This window comes from Melospiza melodia, chromosome Z (assembly GCF_035770615.1).
Source record: "Melospiza melodia melodia isolate bMelMel2 chromosome Z, bMelMel2.pri, whole genome shotgun sequence".
Taxonomy (NCBI): Eukaryota; Metazoa; Chordata; class Aves; order Passeriformes; family Passerellidae; genus Melospiza; species Melospiza melodia.
This window is the reverse complement of record NC_086226.1, coordinates 43747239-43770512: the sequence shown is the minus strand read 5'-3', so window position 1 is coordinate 43770512 and position 23274 is coordinate 43747239. Positions and strand designations below refer to the sequence as shown.

The following is a 23274-nucleotide window of genomic DNA, read 5'->3' as shown; positions in this document are numbered from 1 at the left end:
CTCCCTCCGCCCCGCTCCGCCTCCCTCCGCCCCGCTCCGCCTCCCTCCGCCCCGCTCCGCCTCCCTCCGCCCCGCTCCGCCCCCCTCCGCCTCCCTCCGCCCCCCTCCGCCTCCCTCCGCCCCGCTCCGCCCCGCTCCCCGAGCTGCGCCTGCGCAGAGCCCCGCGCGGGGGAGGTGCCCTTGGGGCCGAGGCGCGGCGGGACGTGACGCCACCCGGTGACGTCCCTCCGATGACCCCACCCGAGCGACGTCAGGAGTGTGACGGCAGGGGGGCGCCGGAGGTGGGGGTGCCTGGGCGGGGCCGTCCGCGCTTATGGAGGACGAGGACTGCCCGGACCTGGTCCCCATCGGCGCCGGCGGCGCGGAGCTGGCCGATGCCGGCCCCGACCGGAAGATCCCCGTGACGATCATCACGGGGTACTTGGGTGAGGAGCGGGAGCGGCTCTCGGCAGGGACTGCGTGCGGGCAGGGAAGGCCCGGGCGGGCCGGGCGAGCAGCGCGGGGCCAGGGCTGCGGGCGGGCGGGGGCCTGCACCCCACGGGCCGGGCGAGCAGCGCGGGGCCCTCCGGCCGCTCCCGTGGGTTTGCAGGGCCGCTCGGAGGAGCGGTGTGAGCACCCAAAGCGTTGCTGCTTCCACCACCCTGCTTTCAGGAGCCGCCTCGTTCAGGTCACGATTGACAAATGGCTCTTGGTCACTTAGCGTCAGAATAGTGCAACATATGTGGCTCAGTTAAATGCAGACTGCGTTGCAGTCCGAAAAACGCGAGGTTCGGCGTTTTTCCCGTACCTCTCGACCAGCAGAGTTACTGTGTGCTACACGCAGTTATGGACTGCAAGAATCTGGTTAAATTTAGGATCGCGGTCACTGTCCTGAAAATTGTAACTTTGTACTGCATCACACTGTTACAGAGAAAAATCTCTTAAGGACAAGTAAGGAAGGTTCCCTAGTTGTAGTGGTCACCTGCCTTGGGCTGGATGATCTCCAGAGATTCCTTCCAGCCTTGACAATTTTGTGATCTTGTGCATGAGATGAAACTGGTCCTAAGGCTCCTCAGAACACGTTTTGTAACATGTTTTTTAACAATGCCCCGTTTAAAGGCACATCAGTGGTTACTGATGGCAGAACGGGTCAGAAAAGGCCCTAAAGAGGGAGAAGATTAGGTGAGCCTTTTGTTAAAAGAAGCATAAAAATTAGTGTTGTAGGAAAAAACTGCCCAGCTAGTAGGGAACTTGTAAGCTTATTAAGTACTGACAATTAATGAATGGAAAAAATGTGAGTCATTTAAGGCTGCAATTTAATGTCCTGATAGAAATATATGTACAAATTAATTTCTACATCATTAGAATAGAATGTAGGACATTAGAATGAAAACTTCTATTTAGAAGAGAAATGCATGAAGTGTGCGTGTGCATGCATAACAGTATTTAGTTTTTATTTGAAATGTTATGTGTTCTTTTTAACATTTTAATAAAAATATGGTCTGTGTTCTAGGAGCTGGAAAAACAACTCTTCTAAATTACATACTGACAGAACAGCATAATAAAAGAATAGCAGTTATTCTGAATGAATTTGGAGAAGGTATGTAAACGTGCGGAAGCCTTTCTTTTTGCCACAAAATGACAAGTACATAAAACTGCTGGAAACTGAGGCTGTTGTAACTTTGAATCCATTACTGAAATTATTAACATACGTCACAGTCTTCAGAAGGGCAGAAAGTCTTTTTGCCGGTTTTCATAAAATAGTGACGTGCATTAATCTACTTTGCACATAAGTGTAGGCCCTCAGAGTAAAGTAAATAAATACATCGCCCTGTTGGAAGTGCTATACCTCCATTTGTCTCACTCAGTTTCAAGCAAATGGAAATTGAAATAATATGTTGGTAGATAATATTTTTTTAAATTTCCTTTCCCCTCAGCCATTTGCAAATCACAAGTTGTCATGGACCAAGAAAATGGGGAGATGTGTGCTTGATGGCTGTGATTCTTTGAACTCTTTGCTTTCAGAACTTTTAATTGCTCTAGCTGTAATTTCATATCTGTAGCATAGTCAGAAGCTTACGTTGTTTACAGTTTATACTGTGTTGGTGGGAGTCTCTCAGTTTGTTTGTTTTCATCAATAAAGGTGTGTGTAGCTTTTCTGGTCACAGAGCCTAAAAGAAAACGTACAGACAGAGCCTTTATTTGACAGGGAGGCACAGGCTGGCATCCCTTTCTTTTAGCAAAGTTTGTGGCACTTATGATGTACCATCATCCAGTGGGGTTTGATCTTTGTGGAATGAGCTTTGTCTTGGCTTTTAAATTTCTCATAAAATAGAAAATACAAATATCTTAAGAACATGTCAGAAATGTGGTCTCAGGAGAAAATAATGTAATCCACATATCTCTCTCTTACAGGCATTGTCATGCAAGATTGTAGATTAAAAATATAGCACTACTTGTGTTTTCAGGAAGTGCCTTGGAGAAATCTCTGGCAATCAGTCAAGGGGGAGAACTCTATGAAGAATGGCTGGAGCTCAGAAATGGCTGCTTGTGCTGTTCCGTAAAGTGAGTGCAAATTCTGTGCAAGTTCTTCCAGTGGATATTGTGGGGAATTGAGGAAGGGAGAAGACATCCAGGATTTGATTCCTGAAACTGATGGTAGAATTGATTGAGACTTCTTTCGTTGAATGAAACAATTGGAATTTGGGAAGTAGAAATTTATTTCCTATTGCTGCCCTACTGGATTTGGACTTGGTGTCTTTCAGAAAAGTACTCTAAATACCGACTTATAGAGCATGGGGATGTTCTAGAGTAGGGATCTATCCCTCTATTGTTAGTATAATGTGCTTTCATGTAGAGAGCTGAAGATTCAGGTAGGCTGGAACTAGGACTCAGGTTTCCCAATTTCCTCACAAAACGCTTAGTCTGCTTCTTTCTTTGTACATTGGTTACTACTTCAATATAGTATCCATCAGAAAGGATGAATGGAAAACTTTTTGTGACCTAATGAAACACAGTATCCAAATCTGTAAGCTGATGGTCATGGTAAAAAGCAAGAGAGTATTTGTTCCTTTGACATGTCTTTTTACCATTTTTGTTTGTTGCAATGCTGAATTGTTTGTGCTAAGTTTGTAAATAAGGGTCATGGCCTGTTTGTCCTAAAAATTTGGGAGAACTGATCTTATGTCTTAAATAGTAATAGGTAGTAAGTGGAAAACAGAGGATCTTACTGGATTCCGTTGTTCTGGGGTGTAAGGAATGCTGTCTTAAGAGAAGCATAAAAGTTTTATATACATTTTTTATTGTTTTTGTATGCTGTTTTATATGCTACTGTGTTTTATATACAATGATTTCTTTAAAAAATGATATACTTTTCTGCTTTAGGCTGACTTCATCGGCTCTAATTTAAGTAAATGGCACATTAATCTTGGTGTAGGTGAGGTAGAAAGGCAGGTCAGCATGCTTCACTTCTATATCACCCCTTATTCCTGTAATATCAGCTGCCAAACCAAATAGTTCCATATCTACACAGCCCTACTCTCCTTTACAGGTTGTTCAGTGTTTGAAAACAAACCTGGTGGGATTAGGCAAATGCTATTTTTAGACTAAAACGAAGCAGAAAACTAAAATTTGCCTAATAATGTGCCAGCAGATAACTAAATTTTTGTTGCAGACTGTAAGTCTGCAAATGTCCTGTCTCAGAACTTTTGCTTTGATGATACTGACACTGTGTTCTTCTATCAGAAGATACATTTAAATACATGCTTCAGCTTGTTTTCTCTGTTCTCAGGTTTAATTGTTTCTTCTTACAGGGACAATGGTGTGAAAGCAATTGAGAACCTGATGCAAAGGAGAGGAAAATTTGACTATATATTGTTAGAAACAACTGGTTTGGCAGATCCAGGTAGTTCACATTACGATTTTCATAACCATGATAATTCTGTTTTTATGAAGTGCTTATTAGCTCACCAGTTAGTTCACTTTGACAGTTGTAATATAAAGTGGTGATTTGTCAGGTGCCTATGCTATGGTGGTGGTACAGACTCCAATGAACTGATTCAAGGTGCAGGTATGATGTTGTCTTTGTTGAGTTCTGTTTGCTGACCTTAGTCTAAATTGAATCTAAAGCTTAGTAGAAATCCGGCTAAAATATATTTCCATTTAGAAGAGACACTGGGCTTAGCAAAGAGAAGCATACTGTAAAACTAGTAGTTTTCAATACACTTTTGATATTCTGCATTCCTCCTTTTAAAGTCTAAATAGTTAGCATCTGTTATATTGTTTCGCTGATTGTGATAGACCTTATATTTTGTGAAGTTGTAAAATATACTGTGAAACAGACTAGCACATTCTTAAAGAGCAATAATAGATTTTACAAAATCCTTCTGTGCTCTTTAGTAGTATTTATTATAAAAAAGGTCATTAAACTTGATCTCATGTTAGAAATAGCTATCCAAAACAGTTTTCTCTAAACCATCCACATTAAAAATCTGTTGTAGATGGAGAGGGAAGGAAATTCTTATCAGAAATTCAATTGTTTCCCCTTTAGGAGACTGGTGCTTTCCAGCTCAAAGCTAAATAGTTGTCATTATAAAGTAATTTTCTTCAAAAGACAGGACATTGATTTGGCCTCTGTTACACACAAATTCTGTTTGAGTCAAATTGGAAAACTATTAAGATTTTTGGAAAAAAATCAATAGATACCAGCAAATGATTTCATGTTGTGGTCCCTGCTATATCTTGCCTGAGTAAGCACTAGAACAGCTGACAGGTATTTGGGTCTGGTACAGAGTGGTGTTTGAAGGGCTGCGTCGTATCACTTCAGGTGGACAGTTTTAGGTGTTGCAATGACTTTAGTCACTGATCTTATTGTTAGCACTGCAAATAGAGTTTTTCTATGAAATACCTCAGTTGGTAGTTTACTGGAAAAATCTCAATTTTGCAACTGTATATATACTACGCTTCTTAGGAGCTGTGGCCTCCATGTTTTGGGTTGATTCTGAGCTGGGAAGTGACATCTATCTTGATGGTAAGTGCAGGCTTATTTTCCTGTGTATTGGCATTTCATATCTGCCTTTAGAGTAATGTATTATTGGTGTTTTAAGGCAAGGTTTGAGAACATGTTTGAAATGTATGAACTTGGTTTTCACACTGGCAGATTTGATCACAGAGGTGTCCCTGCTTATTCTGATGCTTGTTTATTTACTTGGGGAGGTGCTCAGTCTTGCAAAAGCCAGGAAAAGTTTTTTAATGCTTTTCTAAGGGATCAGATATGGACATCTCTTGACAGTGATGTAAGGGGAAAATCTCATTAGCCAGCTGTTATAAAACCTCATTTAGGAGTAATATTACAGCATGCTTTTTTTTCTTTCTTCCTTCCTCCCCTTCTACTGAAGTGCAGTGTTTCCTAAAGGGTTTCCTATTTTTCTGAATTCACAAACTGTCAACACCTGGATGTTTCTGCCTTTTGTTTTCTGCTTTCTTCACCTATTGTATTCATTGGCGCTAATATTTGCTGTGTTCTAATAAAAACCTGAGATTACTGAAAGACAAGTCATCACTATATGTAGTTAAAGAGCATTTTTTTTAATGTAGGAAAAAAATTTACTTTTTGGCTTAAAAAAATGCCCTACTAACATTTTGTTCAGTCTGTAAAATACCCATCTAACCAAGGAAGGAAACATTGAGTAAGAAGGAGCTTCCTGAGTTTCTGCCAGAGACTTGCAAATTCCTGGTCATTTACCATCAGAATGGCTGCATACATCAGTCAGTCCTTTAATTTGTTTCAATATTCTGTAAAAGCATACCTCAGCCAGTTTCCTCTTGTGGAAGATGAGGCATCTACTTTGTAAGAATTTACCTCACCTGGTTCTGTAGACATTTTACAATGACAGATAGGACAATGACTAAAAAAATACTTAGGTAGCAAGTTTAATGTTCACATACTTTCAGTGCTTCCAGTTTATTATAACTAGTTGTAAATGTGCTGATATTGTTACCTTTGTGCAGGAGGTTTGCAAGTTGTTAAACTGTCAGCTGCATTTAGCACATTTCTATTCTATTTTAATGCTTTCTTTTAGGTATTGTGTCAGTTGTTGATGCAAAGCATGGATTGCAGGTAAGTTACTAGATTTGTTACATCGCTTAAAACTGCAGCATTAGAACAGCTATTGCAGTAATGTTCATGCAGATTAATTAATTTTACCAATAGCTGTAGTTCTTTGAATGAGAACATATTTCATTATTACTGTCTTTTGGATGGCATGAGGAAGTGCTGATATTTGCAGGAATTCACATTCTTACAGACACAGCAACAGGTGTGACAAGAGATGCCAGGTTGCTAAGGTTTGGTTTCTTGGTTTCTTCTAGTTCTAACTCTTCACTCAGGAATGTGGCTTTTAATCCAAATAGGCATTTGGATTGCTGTAAAAACAATGGAGAAATTGGTCACTGGTCTGTGTTACTTGAAAGGAGAGGACTAAGAACAGATGTCTTATACCAGTGTGGTAACAAGTGAGTTAGGGCTCCACCTGGGAAGGGTACTAATGTAGTGGCAGGTGTGGCAGGGAGAAATGAGAGCACAGGTGTCCTGGTACTGCTTCACATTAACATGTTACATGGAAGCAGACAAAAAGAGCAGGTATTAATCTGTATATAAAGTATAATGTAAGAACAGACATATAGAACAGTGACCTTAGGTCGGCAAAGATTGTGATTAATTCAAATAGTTCAGCTTTTTTTTCTTTTTTTTTTCGGTAATAGAGTGTAAATATAACTATTTGCAACTTAATAACTTAGGAGGTTACTGCTTTGATTGGGTATTGAATTTGCAGGATTTAAAAAAAAGTGAGCATATGAAAAAATACCTTCATCATTTGAGAAATGCTGCTCACTTTTAAAATTTCAAATGTTTATTTAAATGTTTAAACCTTAACAAAATACAACAAAAGGATTGAATAAGGAGAAAGACCTTAGGGGAAAGGGGGACTATGAGGAAAACAGAGAATGTCCAAACAACAAATCACAATAAGGTGACTATACATTAATAGAAACTTCTCTTACACACACATAATATTCATCCTTTAATTGCAGGAGCCAGCCACTACATTACCCATCTATAGTAATCATATAGAAATTCCAGGCTGTGAAAGTGTTTGTAATATTTCTGCATCTACAATGGCTGCAGATAGCTCAGAGAACTGAAGAATAATGGTTTAAGAATAAGAGAGTAGTTCATCCCGTGTAACATTTTTTTTGTTTGGATTACTTGGGTTTCTCCTTTCATTTGTGCTTATCTGATAGCTGATTTACCAAAAGGGTAAATTTGCTAAAAAAACCTAAAAAGGATATCAGATTAGATTTAACAAAAGGGTAAATCAGGTTAGCAGTCCTGTTCTCTCATAGATTTGTCTTGGACTGGAACAGAGAAAATGGAACCTCATAGCAATTTGGAAAGTTAAGTTCATTGTGTTCTGCAAGAACTTTTGTGGAGAAGTTGGTAGAATAGTGAGGGGAAGGGGGTGATTTGCCCTTCCAAGCAGTCACCGTCTTCTAAATTGCCTCAACTATCACAAGAAATCATGTCTTGTTTTTGGTCAGCCCCTTTTCAGCTGGGTTCCCTCATATTAATTCAGATGTGTTTTATATTATATATTGCTTGCAAAAATGTTGTTCTGTTTATCTTTTTCTTCATGCAATGTTGAAATAGTCTCAGATAAAATATAATTGTGTTGCACACAACAGCACTACATTGTTAATGGAAATGAGTTTTAAAATGCTAGACTATCAAGTAATATAACAGAAACAACACAAGAATGTTTTGAAACATTTAAATTTTCTATCTGCTATTACCTTTGGGACCTCAGTGAAAACATACATAATGTAATCAGTAAGCCTGTAAAACACTGACATCTACACAGAATAGCAGGAACTTCAGACTTTCTTAGTTGTGTACTAAGTAAACTTTGGTATAGAAGGACTTGCTAACTTGTTTAGTTCCTCTGATTGCAAAGCCTGACCTCAACAGCTGCTTATTATTCAAAGAACTTTGAAAGCCATACAGGTAATGGCATTTAGATAATGTGTAGCAATTTAAGTATGTCATGCTTCAAAGAACCAACCCATCGCAGAAAAGCTGACAAACATCCCCTGTGACCAACCATACCACCATCCCCATGCTAATTAATACCATGGATTACCAGTCTAATAGGTTTGTCACACAGCAATCTGAAATACTAATTTCTTTAATGGAGGGTGAACAGTTGGACAGCTTGAAGTTGCAGTCCTCAACTTCCAGGACCTGACATCTGCACTACTGACATTTGATCTTTTCAGGCAACAAACCTAAACAGTAATTGAATAGAATCAATACACAGAGGATTGCAAAGAAGAGGTTAGAGGAGAGGTTCCGAGAGTCATCTTGTTGTTATTTTCTGTTTAGGTTGTGCACAAGCAGGAAATAGTTTTGTTTCTTTTTGCATAATAGACTCCCAGTATGCAATAACCTATTTTTGCTTTTCTACAAGTAAAATACTGTTAAATGCCTGGTGATTCCAATAAAGAAAAAAAGTTTTCAAGGTTTTTAAAAAGCTGTATATTTCCCATGACAATTGATTCCACTTTTAATTTGTTATTTCTCTAACTGGAAACTGAGATTTTAAAGTAATATTACTGGTAGATTTAGAACTGATGAAGGAGTGCACAGGACTCTAACTTTCCTAGAGATGTAAGTGTAAGCGGCAAGTTCTTATTAATATTACAGCACCAGTTTGAAGTTTTTCTTCCTCCAGATGTCTGTGACATTTCTATCCTGGAGATTGCTACCTCCATGGCAGAGTGGGCTGAAAATAACTTATAGCTAGACCTTTGCTGCTTCAGTGTAGTCTGAAGGCACAGTGTTGCTGTGCCTAAGTTAAGTAAGCCTTTGTCTTGCTAAATGTTATGCTGCTGCTTGAGATGCAGGTATTTTCTTCCCTTTCACTAATTCTTTTGTGAGGACCCTAGCTTGGGCAGACAAATGGAGATGATCCTGAAACTCCTGTGGCTTCTGATTTTGGACAGACTTGCCAAAGAGCAGTGGTTTATTCATGCAAACCTGGAAAAAGTTACCAGTTTTTACTATGAAAGTACAGTTTGTCTTTGAGTCTTCAGAGAAAAAGAATGTGAAGTTACATATAAGAAATGTTGTATTGCAAGCCTAGCCTGTGTTTTGTTTGTTAGTTGAGTTCGCACTCCTTTGTAAAATAACTGAACCCTAATTTTCTTCCAGATATATTTTTTCATTGTTACTCTATGTTATGGTAACTTTTTTACTTCATTGTAAAGCTGAAAAGTAATTAAATATTATAAGGTTTTTCAACCCTTTAGCATCCTAATAATAAAATCAATTAGGAGAATTTGCTTTAAGCTAATTAAAAATCCCTGTAGTGATGAATATATAAATGTACTTTTTCACTATCATTTAACAAAAAGATTCTGGATGTCATCTTCCTCAATGCTTTGTCAAAAAACAGACTTCAACTGAATTGGATTTGGCTTTCTTTAATTGCAAATCAATTTAAATGTAATTTGAAGATGTTTAATCCAATTCTTTTAATTTTTGTTTAGCACTTGACAGAGGAGAAACCAGAAGGCCTTATTAATGAAGCATCTCGGTATGGATGTAGAAATTAATTTTATATATCAAGTTGGGAATTGCACTGTATAAAAGTTCATTGGAAGTGGGTTCTTTTATAGGGCTTTTTTCTCCTGCTTTGCTTAAACAGAGGTAGATTGGTGTAATGAGGTAAAATGTGGAAAAGTAACATCATGGTTCATTTGATCTTTCTGCCAACAACGAACTGTTCTATTTTAATAGTGATGGGATTTTATTTAAATGAATGAGAAGCACCCTTTTTGGTGGAATTAAAAATGTCATGCTTGAAGCAGAACTGGAGATAGAAGAATACTTTTTAATAAATAGAGAGCCACAAATTAAAGGGTTATTGTAACAGTTGAAGTCTTCATAAAGCAAAGAAACTTCAAGTATTGCATTACAAGGATCACATAAGGATATAATCTCATTGGCAAATAGGGATTTGTAAAGTTGTTAAATCACTAAGCACTTTGGATTAGATTACATAAAAAACCCAAACAAACAAATAAACAAAACAACCCTGAAATAAAAGAATCTAGCAAGCCTTGATTTGATCTGTTAGGGCACAGAAGAACATACTGAGAAGTCAGTTGTGTTTTAATCATTCTCCATCATGTTCTAGTTTGATTAATGCTTGCCCTTCTGTGCTAACAATGTTCATATACCTTTTGGAGCCATGGGAGAGATAATGTTTCTGCCTTACAGATAAAGTACTTGTTTGTTAGTGATGTCTTTTCTCTCCTTCTTTTCTTAATATATAGGCAGGTTGCATTAGCTGATCTTATAATCATCAATAAAACAGATTTGGTTTCAGAAGAAGAACTGAATAAAGTCAGAACGTCTGTGAGGTATGAAATTTTGGCATGACTGTAACACTACTTCCTCAAAAATTAATTTAAATACAGTTACTTCTTTACTGCTGTTAAAATAGAAATTAGATCTCATTATTAGATGGACAAAATTGATAAGCTTTATAAGAGAAAAGAGACTGTATAAGTATATAGAAGTACTGAAGTATCTTTCACAAGAGGCAATCTTAGCATTTTGTCTATCTTGCTAAGATTTGATGTTCTTTAGTAAGGACAGACCTTTGTCTTAAGTGTTTATGTTTTTACATTGCTGAGCAGCTGATGCCATTTTTTGAGAATTAGCAGAAGTGGAAAAAAACCTGCTGGTAAATATGAGTTCACTAGCAAATGGAAATATATATCGAGGAAGTCCCAAACAATTGTCGTGGAAGCAGATGAACCAATGGTCTGAATCAAATTAATGATTGAAGATATTACTCTTTTCTATCAGTACCATGATAAACCAAATGAAGCATTAACATTTTAAAATATTTAATAACTGTATTAGTTTTTTGAAATATGAAAATAAAAGAGCTTAGACTGAGCAGAGTGTATTGTGAATAGCTTTGGATAGGAAAATGCTGTTCTCATTGTGGCATCTTGTCAAAACTTGTGAAGTTCGCCAGCTGTTAGTGGAAACCAAATATCTCAACCCATACCTGATAGTTATTTAACAAGCTGATAACGGAGTTGGGATGCTATTTCGCATGATGCTGTCCATGGTTAACATATTCAAACAATATATCACCATTATATTTTCATCTAACTAATGATTTTTCTGTTTTATTTTAGGTCAATAAATGGACTTGTTAAAATTCTAGAGACACAAAGATCAAGGTATTAAATGGCCACTATTACTAGGTACTAGATCCTGCTTCTTTTGTGTCAGTTTAAAGTGTTCTATTGAATCAGTTTTATTAATGGAAAATTATTGAATTAGAAATATTTGATCCAATATTTACTTTATGAATAAGCATCTAAAATTTTTTTTAGGAAGTAAAAATATATTTCTAGTTTGTATTTTTCTTCATTAGTCTTCATGTCACAGAATACCAGAATGAGTGAGGTTGGAAGAGAGCACAGTGTCCAACCCTCTTGTCCAACCCTCTTGCCAAGCAGCGTCATCCCAGAGCACATGGCACAGGATTGTGTCCAGATGTTTTTTTAATATCCCACATGAAGGAGACCCCACAGCCTCTCTGGGCAATCTGTTCCTATCACCCACACAGTAAAGTACTTGCTTATGTTCAAGTGGAACTTACTGTATGTCAGTTTCTGCCTGTTCCCTCTTGTCCTGTTGTCTGGCAGCACTGAGAGCCTGGTCCACCCTCCCTTCAGATACTTCTATACACTTAGAAGGTCCCCTCTCAGTCATCTTTTTGAGTCTGAACAGGCCCAGCTCCCTCAGCCTTTCCTCATCAGTGAGGTGCTTCAGTCCTTTAAACATCTTTCTTGCTATACCCTGGACTCCCTCCAGGAGCTCCGTGTCTCCCTGTGCTGAGGAGCCCAGAACTGGGCACAGAACTCCAGGTACAGCCTTACTAGATTGACTGGAGGGGCAGCATTACCTTCCATGAACTGCTGGCAGTGCTCTTCCTCAGGCATCTCAGGCCACCCTTGGCCTTCTTGGCCACAAAGATACACAGTCAATCAACCTTGTGACTGAAGAGCAGTTTGCACAGCCAGGTTGGTTTGAGCTGATAATTTGGTATGTGCGCTACCGTGTTTTCCTTCAGTTGTGTCACCCTAAATATTATTCTCATTGCTGCTGCAAATAAGTTGTTACTACAAAATGACTTTGAAAGCAGTGGAAGGAAGTTAAAAGACCAAAAAAAAAAAAAAAAAATCATTGTACTGGTTTTTGCCAATTATAATTGAAATTCTGACTCAGATTTTTTCTTTAGTAAGGACTTAAATGGATTCTGTATTCCCAGGAGAGTTAGGACAGCAGTAGATCTTCCAGACTGCTAGGACTGATTTGTGAACTTTTACATCAATTATTGGATTATTGTGGTCAGTGTTTGTGAAATAGAGGTTTTTGATTTAAGCAAATTTAAAGGAAAGGTTATATTCATAATAAAGTATACTTGGCTTTTTAAAGTTGTTGTCAAATATAGTTGGAAATTGTAGAGAAAAATACTTGCTGTTTTTGGGTGATCATATTGGACCAATTTTGAAGAAGATACTGAACTACCTTATTTGTGTTTTAAATGTCCATTAGGGGGAGATCCAACATGTGGTCTCTTTGCGTATTTTATGGTGTCTGATGCCAGCTAGCACTATGTTTTGGATATGAGATAAAGTGGGCCTCAGATTCAGTCCTCAATGACAACTCTTTGTTACTTGTAAATATTCTTCTGCAAATGATACATACAGTCTCTTCCATTATTAAACATTCCAAATGTGAAATCAGCACAAAATTGATTTATTGGCATGTTATTTGAGGACATACCCTTTTTAAGAGGGGTTTGTTCCTCAAAACCCCACATTCAAAAGGGAGGGTTGCTATGTGGTTTTTTAGAACACTGCTGAGAACTGACACTGAGCTGGTCATCCGTTTTACACAGGAATTGTTTGTGTATTCCATTATAAATCTTTCATCTTAGAAACTGCTTGGTACAACTACTGTTGAATGTAAAAGTTTAATGATTCTGCTTGTATTCCAGAGGTGGGGCTTTTTACCTGTCATGTTCTTTTTCTTTAGCCCATGTCATTAACTGTATCTGAAAAGCTGTCAGTTGCTATTAGCAGTGAAATCTGTAGTCTGTATTGCTTTGTGAAGAAAAGTTTCTTATGCAAGTTTATAGGTGACCATTCTTGTAAGCAGATATGATTGGTACTGCCTATTCTGTATTGCATTTTTTATTTGTCTGTTTCAAATTGTAGAGTTGAAATTCCTAGTAGTAGTGCTTCCCTCGTAAAGTTGTTTCAGTTTTGTTTGCTAACAGTGTGTCAATATAAGGTACATGTATTCTGGGAGTTTGTGTCTGTATTGAGAGGCTCAAAGCTCCTTTACCCCTTCAGGGAAAATAATTTTTTATTCAGACAAAATGAATAAGGGATTTTATCATACTTTTGGAAATACCTTGTATTTTACTGTATAACAGTAAAATTTTAAAAGTTTTTTTCTGTGCTTACATGTTATTGTGTAACTAAACACAGCATTTTATTGTAGAAGACAGTACCAACCACTGATATGCAAAAATAAGGTTAAGTATTAATGGCATTAGTCTTATAGACAAGAAAAGAAATATATGCTTCAGTAAACACCTTTAAAACCTTTAAATACATGAAAATACATGAAAAACACAAAGCTTGCTTTTTTCCCCTCTCTTTAGAGTTGATCTCTCTAATGTATTGGACCTACATGCTTTTGACAGTTTATCTGGAGTAAGGTATGGTGATAATTTTCTTCTCTTCTATTAGAAAAAAAATACCAGTGTATGAAACAGATACACTGAAATCCTGGTTTAAATTTGCATCAAAGTTTCTCTTAGAATTTCTAGTTTAGTCTGTCCTGTCTAGACGAGGACAGTCCCATTTTAAAAATTACTGCTTTATAAGTGGTAATACTAGATGGGATTCCTTTCTTCTTCAAATGCCTGCAAAAACCTTTTTGACCTTATAAAGTTAAGTGAGCCAGAGTTTGTGTGGTTGGTTGGGTTTTTCCCCAAAATGCAAGTTTTGGTTTAGTATCAGAGTAGATTTGTACACTTCTCTGGTTCTTTCAGAGCATTTCAAAATTTTTTCTCCTTTGTATTGTGATGAAATGGAGGCCTCTGTAGATTTCACACAAAAGAATGAGGGACTGAGGTTCCACAGCAAACAAGGTTCTACAAATTCTGCTAACTGTGTTTGTCATTCCTGGGGTTTTTAAATGCTGAATGCATGATTCAGCATCCTGGATGGATGCAGGAGTAAAATGAGAAGGAAGGGAGAAAGGTCGTATGGTTCATTGTGTGAACAGAAAGACCTGAAGAACAGCAAAGGGAGTGAGGAGTACTGGAGCAATCATAAAGTAAAGGAGGGAAAAGGAGGGTAATATCATCTTCATTCTTCAGCAGGGAGAAATTGCAGACATGCAAATTAGTAACATCTATTAGATAACATGTTCTTGTGAGATTTCCCTCTGAACTGGTACAGTACTATCAAAAAATGATAGGTTTTGTCTCTTTTTGCTGGCACTGGCTTTGTCTAATCTGTGAAATACTGTAGTGTTTGTTTCAAGATTTCTACCAATGGCAGCATCAGCAAAATAATAAACTAGGCATCCAAAACAAAGTTAAGGAAGGAAGGAGACTGGTATATCCTTTTGAGGCAATAGATAACTATTAGTTTGTAAGCCAGATCATAAATCCATGTTCCAAGTTCTTATAATGGATCAGCTAACTGAATTGACTCATCCTGGAGCCACACAGCAGAGATAAAGCAGTAAAAAGATGTGAACCAGAAAAAGATTGTTCCTGTTAACAGCAGTTCACAGTTAGATCTGATTACTTGTAATATTAGGTGGTGTTCTGTGAAGTTTACTAGTTTGCTGCACTCCACAGATCTGAGAAAGTTCTTTAGGAACTGACAAAAAAATCTTTATTGCTTTCCTCAATGTAGTGTTCTCTCTTATCTCACTCAGTTGCTTTGAGCTTCTTAATATTCGGTATTAAAACAGAGGAAGCACTCTAAAACATTTGTCAGCATTTAAAGACAAATTCTAAATTACCAAGAAGATTGTAGACAGTTTATTTTGTTTATGTTTAAACTCAGCACAGCAAAATTGCTTACCCTGTTTTTAGTTCCTAGACACAGAAATTGTTACATAAAATAGTAGTGGTTTCAGTGCCATCACCTGAGTAGAAAAACTTTGCATCCAACACCCACTTGAACACAAATACACACCAGTACATAAATAATTTTTTTCTTTTGATGGCACACTGCAGGAGGGATTTCTGTCAGCAGACAGATGTGTCATCTGTTTGGTGTGACTGTGCGATAGAGCCTTGTAGTCTGGATATACCCTGAAGTCACAGGAAGCACATAATGAATTCTAGATTCTGTGAAGGGCAGTATGAGAATAAGACAGCAAAGCAAAGGAAGTAGGAGAAGTAGGAACTACTTCTGTAGCAGATAGTGCCTTTTTTCCCCCACCATAAAGGCTTCTTAAAATTTTACAGTCATCAAATTAGGAGGAGGGACTTTAATGGGCAATCTTCTATGTAGTGGCAGAGGGCATCATAGTAACTTGTGCTACAGTATTTCTTCTCTGTTATTCACAATATAGAGAGAAAACAGAAACAGTGCAGAAGAAGGTATTTGAAGAAATTCTGTGCTATCTTGATTAATTGAGACAGATGTGGATGTGAAATCTAAAGTTGCAATACAAGTTTCACACGAAAAGATGGAGTAAGACCCTAAATATTAGTTTACAAAAGAGGTTCCCAAGTAGAGCTTGAACTTAGGGTCTTAGTGAGTAGAGAATATCTGTTTTAAGTTAGCAGGCACACTGCATAGTAGAAGTGAGCTGTACAGCTGAGAAGTGGAAGCTGGTATACAGTATTTCAATAAGTGTTACAGATTTCATTCTCTCAAGCAACAGCTTTGTACATTCTTTTCTTCTTCATTTTCAAATAATTGTAAAGTTTTTAAAAATATGAACATCTATTAACTTGATAAATTCTAGTGGTTTATTTTTTCTTGCTTGTTTTAATGATGTAGTTTGCCTTTTTTGCAGAAAGCAGTATCAAGGGCCTTGTGTTCATTGAAGTATAAATGTTTTTAATGCTGAAGATATTGCAAATCAGGACTATAATTCTCTTTATGTTTTAAAAAGCATAATTTTCTAACACAAACAACTATAGCACACAAATATAGTTAAACGTTTCTATTTTGAGATTAAAAATTAATTAACTGTTGAAGTTTATTCTGAATATATAGTCTATCTTTGATATTTCAGCTTTGCTCTGCAATACTGGAATTTTAAAAATTTTGTAATAATGACATTTTGCCAATCCTACTCAAATGCGACATTTAACTTTACTTATTTTCAGTTTGCAGAAAAAGCTTGAGCATGTAAAGACAACACATGCACATCTAGATAAGGTAATTACCAAAAATACTGCTTTGATGTTTTTGCAACAACAGGGCTGTTCAATATTGCATGCTAATTTTGTTACCATTTCAGAAGGTTTCAGTTAGGGAGTAATGTGTTCTAAGGTATTTGGAAGATGACCTAGATTGCACAAAAGGAATGTGCTTTATTGTAGATAGATTCTAAATGGCTATGTTAAGTCTCACTTTTAAAAATAGCTTATAGGCTTCCAGTGCTCCGGACAGTTATATCATTTGTTGATTCACATGGAGAGTATTAGTGAACCAAATAGAACCACTTTTTATTTTTTTAGGTATTTGCAGGAACAAGTCCTAAATTTGTAGCCACTCTGTCCTATAGGTTTTCTATCCAAAACAAAATCTCTCTAGTTGAATTGTGGGTCACAGTCCTTCCTTGGGGTGTCTGTAGGTGGGTGGAGTTCACCCATAGGCCACGAGTCCCCTCAGAGGCTGCAAAAAAGTAAAAATTTCTAATTTTTTAAGGCGTCTTGGAGAAGTGAGCTTTCTGCAGAAGGTTTCTATAATTGAATTTTCAGGTTAAAATATGATGTATTTTTACCTGAAATGCCTGTATTTTTATTTTTAAACTGCATAATTTAACAGTGAAGTTGCTAGTCTTGGGAACAGGAAAAGGCAATAATAACTTAATTTTGGAACTACAGATTAAATGCAAAATCAGTTCATGCTTAATTACAATGACAATACTGATAGTTTTTGTTTAATCAAAATTCTTAAATATGCTCAGTTATAGAATCTTAATAGATCCCTAAAGCAGATGGAAATGTTGAATAGAATCCTTCCTGAATGTTATGAGTTATAGTATCCTTGTGTGTTTTATTAAGGAGATTAATGTTAGTTTTGTAGTGTGTAGCCATTCGACAGAACTCATTGTTAGTATCTGTGTTTAGTTTAGCACCCACATATTTAAGATGATTGTTGAGACATTTGAGGCGTAATGAGGGCAGAACACTTCTCACAGTAGGCTGCAAGTCCTTGTTGTAAGACAAAGTGTGCTTATTATCTTCATGTTGAAGGTCAGCAGAAACAAACTGCACTGTGCTTGGAGCACAGTGAACTTCGGTCTGACGTCTTTTGAAGCTGCTCAGAGTGTTAGCTCTTGGTTGTTTAGATAAGTTTACTTATCATTAGACAAACATTTGCTGCTTGTTGCTTTAATTTTTTTTTCCTTAAGTTTAGACTAGTGATCAGAAGGTAGTAATTTGAAAGTATTACAGGAAGTAATTCTCTCTCTGTTCTTCCAAACCATGGAGCAGTTATAGTGACAAAAATAAGACATTATTTAGTCTTTAAATAAATTGTTAATTTTAAACTACATGTTTTATTTTCATATTTTCTTTTGGTAATTGATCCTGAGCAGCTAGCTGGCAGTTGCTTTGGCGCAAAACTTAACTGGAGACATCTTGATTTTCTGAATCTATTCCTACATAGTCTGTTTATAAACAGCTTTTTTTACAAGGCAAGTACAGATTGCCTTTTATGAAAATTATGTTGTATGTTTTGTCTGATAGTATTGTCATCAAGATCAGTAAGCAAAAAAAATAGCATTGTTAACCATATTTGAAAGCTTGATCATAATAGTCTCTACAGCAAAGAATTACATGGTAGCAGCTAATGGCACTAAACTCTTCAAGGCATTGTATCTGCCCTATAAGTGCACACCCAAACAGAAACAAAAAGTAGATCTTAATTTAGCAAATTAGAGCAGAACAGAAATAGAGTTTTGGTTTTTTTATTAAAGTTGATGTTGTCATATACTTGCCTTTTTATGAGGCCAAGTTATAAAAAACACTTTTTGAAATTACTGTTACGGGCTGTTAATTCAGTGTGGTAATAATAAATGTTTTGCCTTTTGCAGGCTATAATTACAGTAACATTTGAAGTTCCAGGAAATATAAAAGAAGAAAACTTAAATCTCTTTATTCAGGTAAGTAATACATCACTGTCAACTCAAAAAATCATTGTAAATTTTATAGAAACTCATCCCATGACACTTTTTTTATGAAAACAACTTTTTCTTTTCATAGAATCTTCTGTGGGAGAAGAATGTGAAAGATAAGACCGGATGCACCATGGATGTCATAAGACTGAAGGTTAGTCAGAAATTATCAGTTTCTTTGTTTTGTGTTTTTCGTCTTTACACCTAAAAAACTGCATTGTGCTGTCAGTTATGGACCTATCAAAGGTGCTGCTGGTCACTGTAGGAGAGCAGATGAAATGGAGAGTAGCAAGTTGCCATTCCATGAATGACTCAGAGAGAGATAGCTGGCAGAGGAGCAAACATTGATCCTACTTGTTTTAAATGGGGAGGGCAGATGTACAGTCCCCATACATCAGTGGCAGGGTTAAAAATCAAGCTATAGTTAAATCACTTTTAATTTTCTACCTCCATTTCTTTGAGAGATACTATTCATCTCACATATCTAGGGTTGGGATACTGTAGATTGGATCCTATAGATAGCCAAGTGTACTTAAAATTGTTGCCATAATATGCAGAAATTCAGTTTGGTGTAACATAGGAATGCAATAGTAGTTGTGGTCTACAATTAACAAGTTTTAAAGATGCAGCTCATAAGTATTCATCTTCATGGGCACTTCATATGTTCTTCACTTGCTTTGTTTGGAGAAGAGTAGAGGTGACAATTCAGGATCTACTTTCATTTACCTTATGCCAAGCAGCCCAGTAAATAAGGAAAAAATAAGAATCCAGTCAGTCATTTGTGAGGCTGTAAGAAATATAAGAAAGTAAAGCACTGGTTTGTTTCCTGAGAACCCTTGACTATCATAGATAGAAACATAATTATTCTAGTCTTGTAGGAAGGAAAGTTGCTTTCTTGCTTTCTCAGCAACAAAATTAGAGCATCCTGGTCTTCTCCTTCGTAACAAATAGAAGAGAGTAGCCACTGATGTATCTGAAGCTGCCTGAAAAGCAGTAATGCCGTGCACAAGTGTGTTTTTGGTGTATTGAGCACTGGAATCAAATTAATTCTTTATGAGATGTGAAGCCTGTGGTAAGATGTGTGCTGTCCCTCAGTCACAGACAAATACACCAAAGCAAATGAACCTCAGGCAACTAATTACAGAACAGGTTCCAAAGTTTGTTGCTTTTATATTTATATTTTATCTGCAGTCATAACCCTTTTGGCAGTAATAGTTACAGAATTCCAACTAATAGGTCAAAGGAAGACCTATTTATGAAATATTTTAAACTTTCTTTCTTTAGAGAAGTCCTGGTTTCGGGCAAATTCTGGGAGGAACTTCCAGGAAGTATAAGACATGTTTTACAGAATGTGTTCCACTAAAATATTTTAGAACATTGTGCTATGAAGTGATGAAAACTGTTTTAATAGAGCTTTTGATATGTGAGTTAATGGACTCATGCTGACTGTCATCTCTTCTAATTCTGTTGCTAGTTGTTCTACTTCACAAATGTTTATTCTTTCCCCAATATTCAGAGATGCTGTTTCAGAAAAGTAAATATACTGAGCATAAGAGCTTAATTAGACTAATCTGAAATCAGACATTTTTGTTCATTTTACATCATTTTTTTGGCACGCAGGCTTTCATGGACTCCCATGTCAAACACCATATACGCATTCAAAGAGGCATAGTAGACGATGACATTTAATTTTTGCTTGGGCAGCCTAGGTACTGACAAATGAGGAACAGAAGGCAAAGTATGGTAAAATGTAATTCTTAGCCTTTAACAAAATAAGGAGATGTGAAAATGAATGTTATGAGTACATGTGTTGATTGATAATATATGTTTATTTTAACTAACAAGTTCACAGGTGCCAGAAGTACTGTTCCCTGCTTGAACTAGATTGGAAGTTTTGTTTCCCCTCTTACATATTTTATTTTTAAAGTTTTGTTTATATACCCTAACAGTTATTTTTCTGATAAGGGACTGGTATCTATTCAAGGCAAATCTCATCAAGTGATAGTCCAAGGTGTCCATGAACTCTATGACCTAGAAGAGACTTCAGTAGCCTGGAAAGAAGATGAAAAGAGAACAAACAGGCTGGTCCTAATTGGTAAGAGGAAATTATGCATCTCCTTGTTTGAGTTTAAAAAGCTGTTTTCTCACAGACAGTCTCACAGACTTGGCCAGTGAAAAGCAATCAGGCTAAACTGGCCAGAATTAGTGCAGTCAGTCTGTTCAGCTTAACCCTCTTTTTAAGGCTTATCCATCAAACCTCCTGAAGTTCAAAATTGCAGCTAAGAGGAGTCTACACTATCCCCATTAGTGCCACCAAAATCAAACCAAATCAAACCAAATCAATAAAATACTAAACTTTCATAAATTGTGTTGGCATATTTAATCTTGTTTCTAAAGTCTGTAATTATAAATTGGGTGATGGGGATAGTTTGAATGGTTGATCAAATATTTAGTAACTGTAAGGAAGGTTATTATAGCTTTAAAATGTTTAAAATCAGTTTTGTTTCTGAAAAGTTTGCAGTGCTGAAGTTCTATGTTTCTATTTTCTGTTTATTTGTTTGCTGTGCAAAGTGTTTTATTACCAAAAATAACCTACTTTTTTCCCTTTCCCTTATTTGTGCTTGAAGTCTGTTGTTGCCTTAATTTTAATGCTGCTATTGTCACTGATTGTTATAATAAATATTTCCTTAGGTTAGAAGAAGCTACTTGTATGTGTTTTAATGCACTTTAAAATACAGTTAGATATTTTATTTCTCTTTACAGGCAGGAACCTGGACAAGGAGATCATCAAAGAAGTATTCATAGCCACTGTGAGAGAAGAACGAGGAAACAGTTGACATAAAGCTATAAGAAAGATTAAATGTCTGTTTTAATACTGCAAGGATTTTATGGCAGAAAAGACTGAATGGCATGGACTATAGTAGTTTCTATATCCTCTTGCAGTTTATGCAACAGTTGAACCCTGAAGTCTTCCTAAGAATTCCAGCTGACCTACTGCTTTAAGATTAGCTCTTATGGTCTAGAATCAAACACAATTCTCCTATTTTAGATTTGGCTGAAGCTGTGTCAGCAACATCATGGAACTGTGCAGAAATGGAGAGAGGCAAAAGGCTGTTATGTTCTACGTGAAACGTTACTGTGGGGATATGGGGAACATGTTTGAAGCCTAGTGCTTTCTCTTGTTAACTCTCTTCCACTGGGAATGAAGCAATAGTGATTATTGCCAGTGGTATAATCACAGTACAAAGTGTTTAGTGTTTACTATTAAACTGTCTTCCATCTCTTTCCACGTGCTTTGTGATTTTTGAGTGTATGCACCCATCCCAGGTACTGTTCTACCTGTAAACCTGTTGTGTAATGAAACTAAAAATACACAGGTAGCAGAGGCACAAGATCATGTGGAGTAATTGCTGTCTACACAAATGCTGTGCATGCAGTGTTTGGTCACATAGTCAGCAGTTTGAAAGAGGTAACTGAACACTTCAATCTTATAGGCCATCACCCTGCCAGTTCAGGATCTGGGGAACTGGGGACTGCACCTTTCCACTATGTTCAGGCTGCTCTGCATGATTTCTAATGGGGTTGTGTGACACTACTTTGAAAACACAGTCTGAAGCTTTTATGCTTCAGTCTGCTCATTACAATTTAGAGTTGAACTTCTTGCCCTGTACATTCTCCAGTACTCTTCGTTCACCTCTTAGCTTTAGAGGGATATTTTGACTGCAGCTGTGTGAAAGCAAAATGAGTCAATGCAGGAAGATAATGTAGAATTAAAAATGTTTGCAAACGAAATTCTAGGACATGCAGTTCTGAAGGATGGACTTTTAGCTATAGTGCTTGCTGTGCATGCTTGGTGATGTATCTGAGTAAGCAGAAACTTGTCTCACACCTAACATTAAAAAGAAAAGAAGGAAGGCCATTCCCTCAGTCCCTCCTTCAGGCAGTATCAGCAGTCTTTGCTTCTACTGCAGTATATGAGTTTGGAATTTGTTTTCAAAAGAGCTGAGGATGAAGACATTAATCTTTCACTGCCTGGAGCTGGTGTCTCAGTTGATTAATTTAAATAATGTTTCTTAGGTAAGATAGAACTCTTTATTCTCCCAGTAGATACATCGGCAGGCATGACTTCATTCCTCACATTAGAAGTAGCTTTAGATAGCTTGAAGTAGTTTTCAGGACTTATTTTTTTCTCTGAAGCAAGGTATAAAGAGAGAACAATCTGCTTAGACAATGTTGCTTTGTGTTTAGCAGACCTTGGTGGCACCTGAGTGAACTGGTATAGCTGAGTGACACTGTTTCCCTTAGCAGTTAGAACTCTTATAAAACTAGTATATGTTCTCACACTGTTTCGGACTGCATAAATGACACACAGTCCTGCATGAAAATTTGTCAAATGATTGCCATCACTGTTATTCATTGAGTATTAAGATCACATAAATTTAAATTTGTGGATAATACATTTATAATTTTTAGTTTATAATAGAAGCTTTTGCTTCTGTTTGTCACAGGAAAAGTGATCAAAATGCCTCTTATAAAGGCCTCATGTAATGGAGGAACTCTGTTCTCTTTAAAGCAATTAATCTCTGAAGTGTTGCTAATTTTCAATTTGAAAAAAAGTTCAGAGACCTAATAAAAAGAGATTCAACCATGAGTCATAAGGGAAAAAGGCATGGATGGCTTACACAAAGTCATTTTTGGGTGCTTATGTTTAAATATTTGTTCACCCACCACACACTCCACCACACGCTAAAATT

General features: G+C 36.9%; 1 protein-coding gene across 4 annotated transcripts; it reads left to right on the top strand.

The window, feature by feature from the left end:
* Positions 1-279: 279 nt before the first annotated feature.
* Positions 280-21809, top strand: LOC134432478 (zinc-regulated GTPase metalloprotein activator 1A-like). 4 transcript variants are annotated; one of them, XR_010031353.1, is made up of 15 exons: positions 280-425; positions 1493-1579; positions 2448-2544; positions 3792-3883; positions 4949-5008; positions 6060-6097; positions 9586-9632; positions 10375-10461; positions 11254-11298; positions 13800-13856; positions 16503-16554; positions 18440-18508; positions 18609-18674; positions 20505-20615; positions 21284-21374. XR_010031353.1 is itself a non-coding variant. In XM_063181269.1 (15 exons), exons 1-15 carry the CDS (start codon positions 314-316, stop codon positions 21355-21357), a joined length of 1113 nt encoding a protein of 370 aa, XP_063037339.1. In that variant the 5' UTR covers positions 281-313; the 3' UTR covers positions 21358-21809. The 4 variants fall into 4 exon arrangements, 3 of the variants coding, with proteins under 3 accessions (XP_063037340.1, XP_063037339.1, XP_063037341.1); XM_063181269.1 differs by having other exon boundaries at positions 281-425; positions 20486-20615; positions 21284-21809; XM_063181271.1 differs by having other exon boundaries at positions 406-425; positions 2395-2544; positions 20486-20615; positions 21284-21809.
* The last annotated feature ends 1465 nt before the right edge of the window (positions 21810-23274 follow it).

Bases quoted from the DNA above. Each gene is read 5' to 3' on its own strand.
- LOC134432478 (XM_063181269.1), top strand. From the start codon at position 314: ATGGAGGACGAGGACTGCCCGGACCTGGTCCCCATCGGCGCCGGCGGC. The intron at 9,633-10,374 runs GTATGGATGTAG...CTTAATATATAG, and splicing joins CTTATTAATGAAGCATCTCG to GCAGGTTGCATTAGCTGATC. The intron at 16,555-18,439 runs GTAATTACCAAA...TGCCTTTTGCAG, and splicing joins CACATGCACATCTAGATAAG to GCTATAATTACAGTAACATT.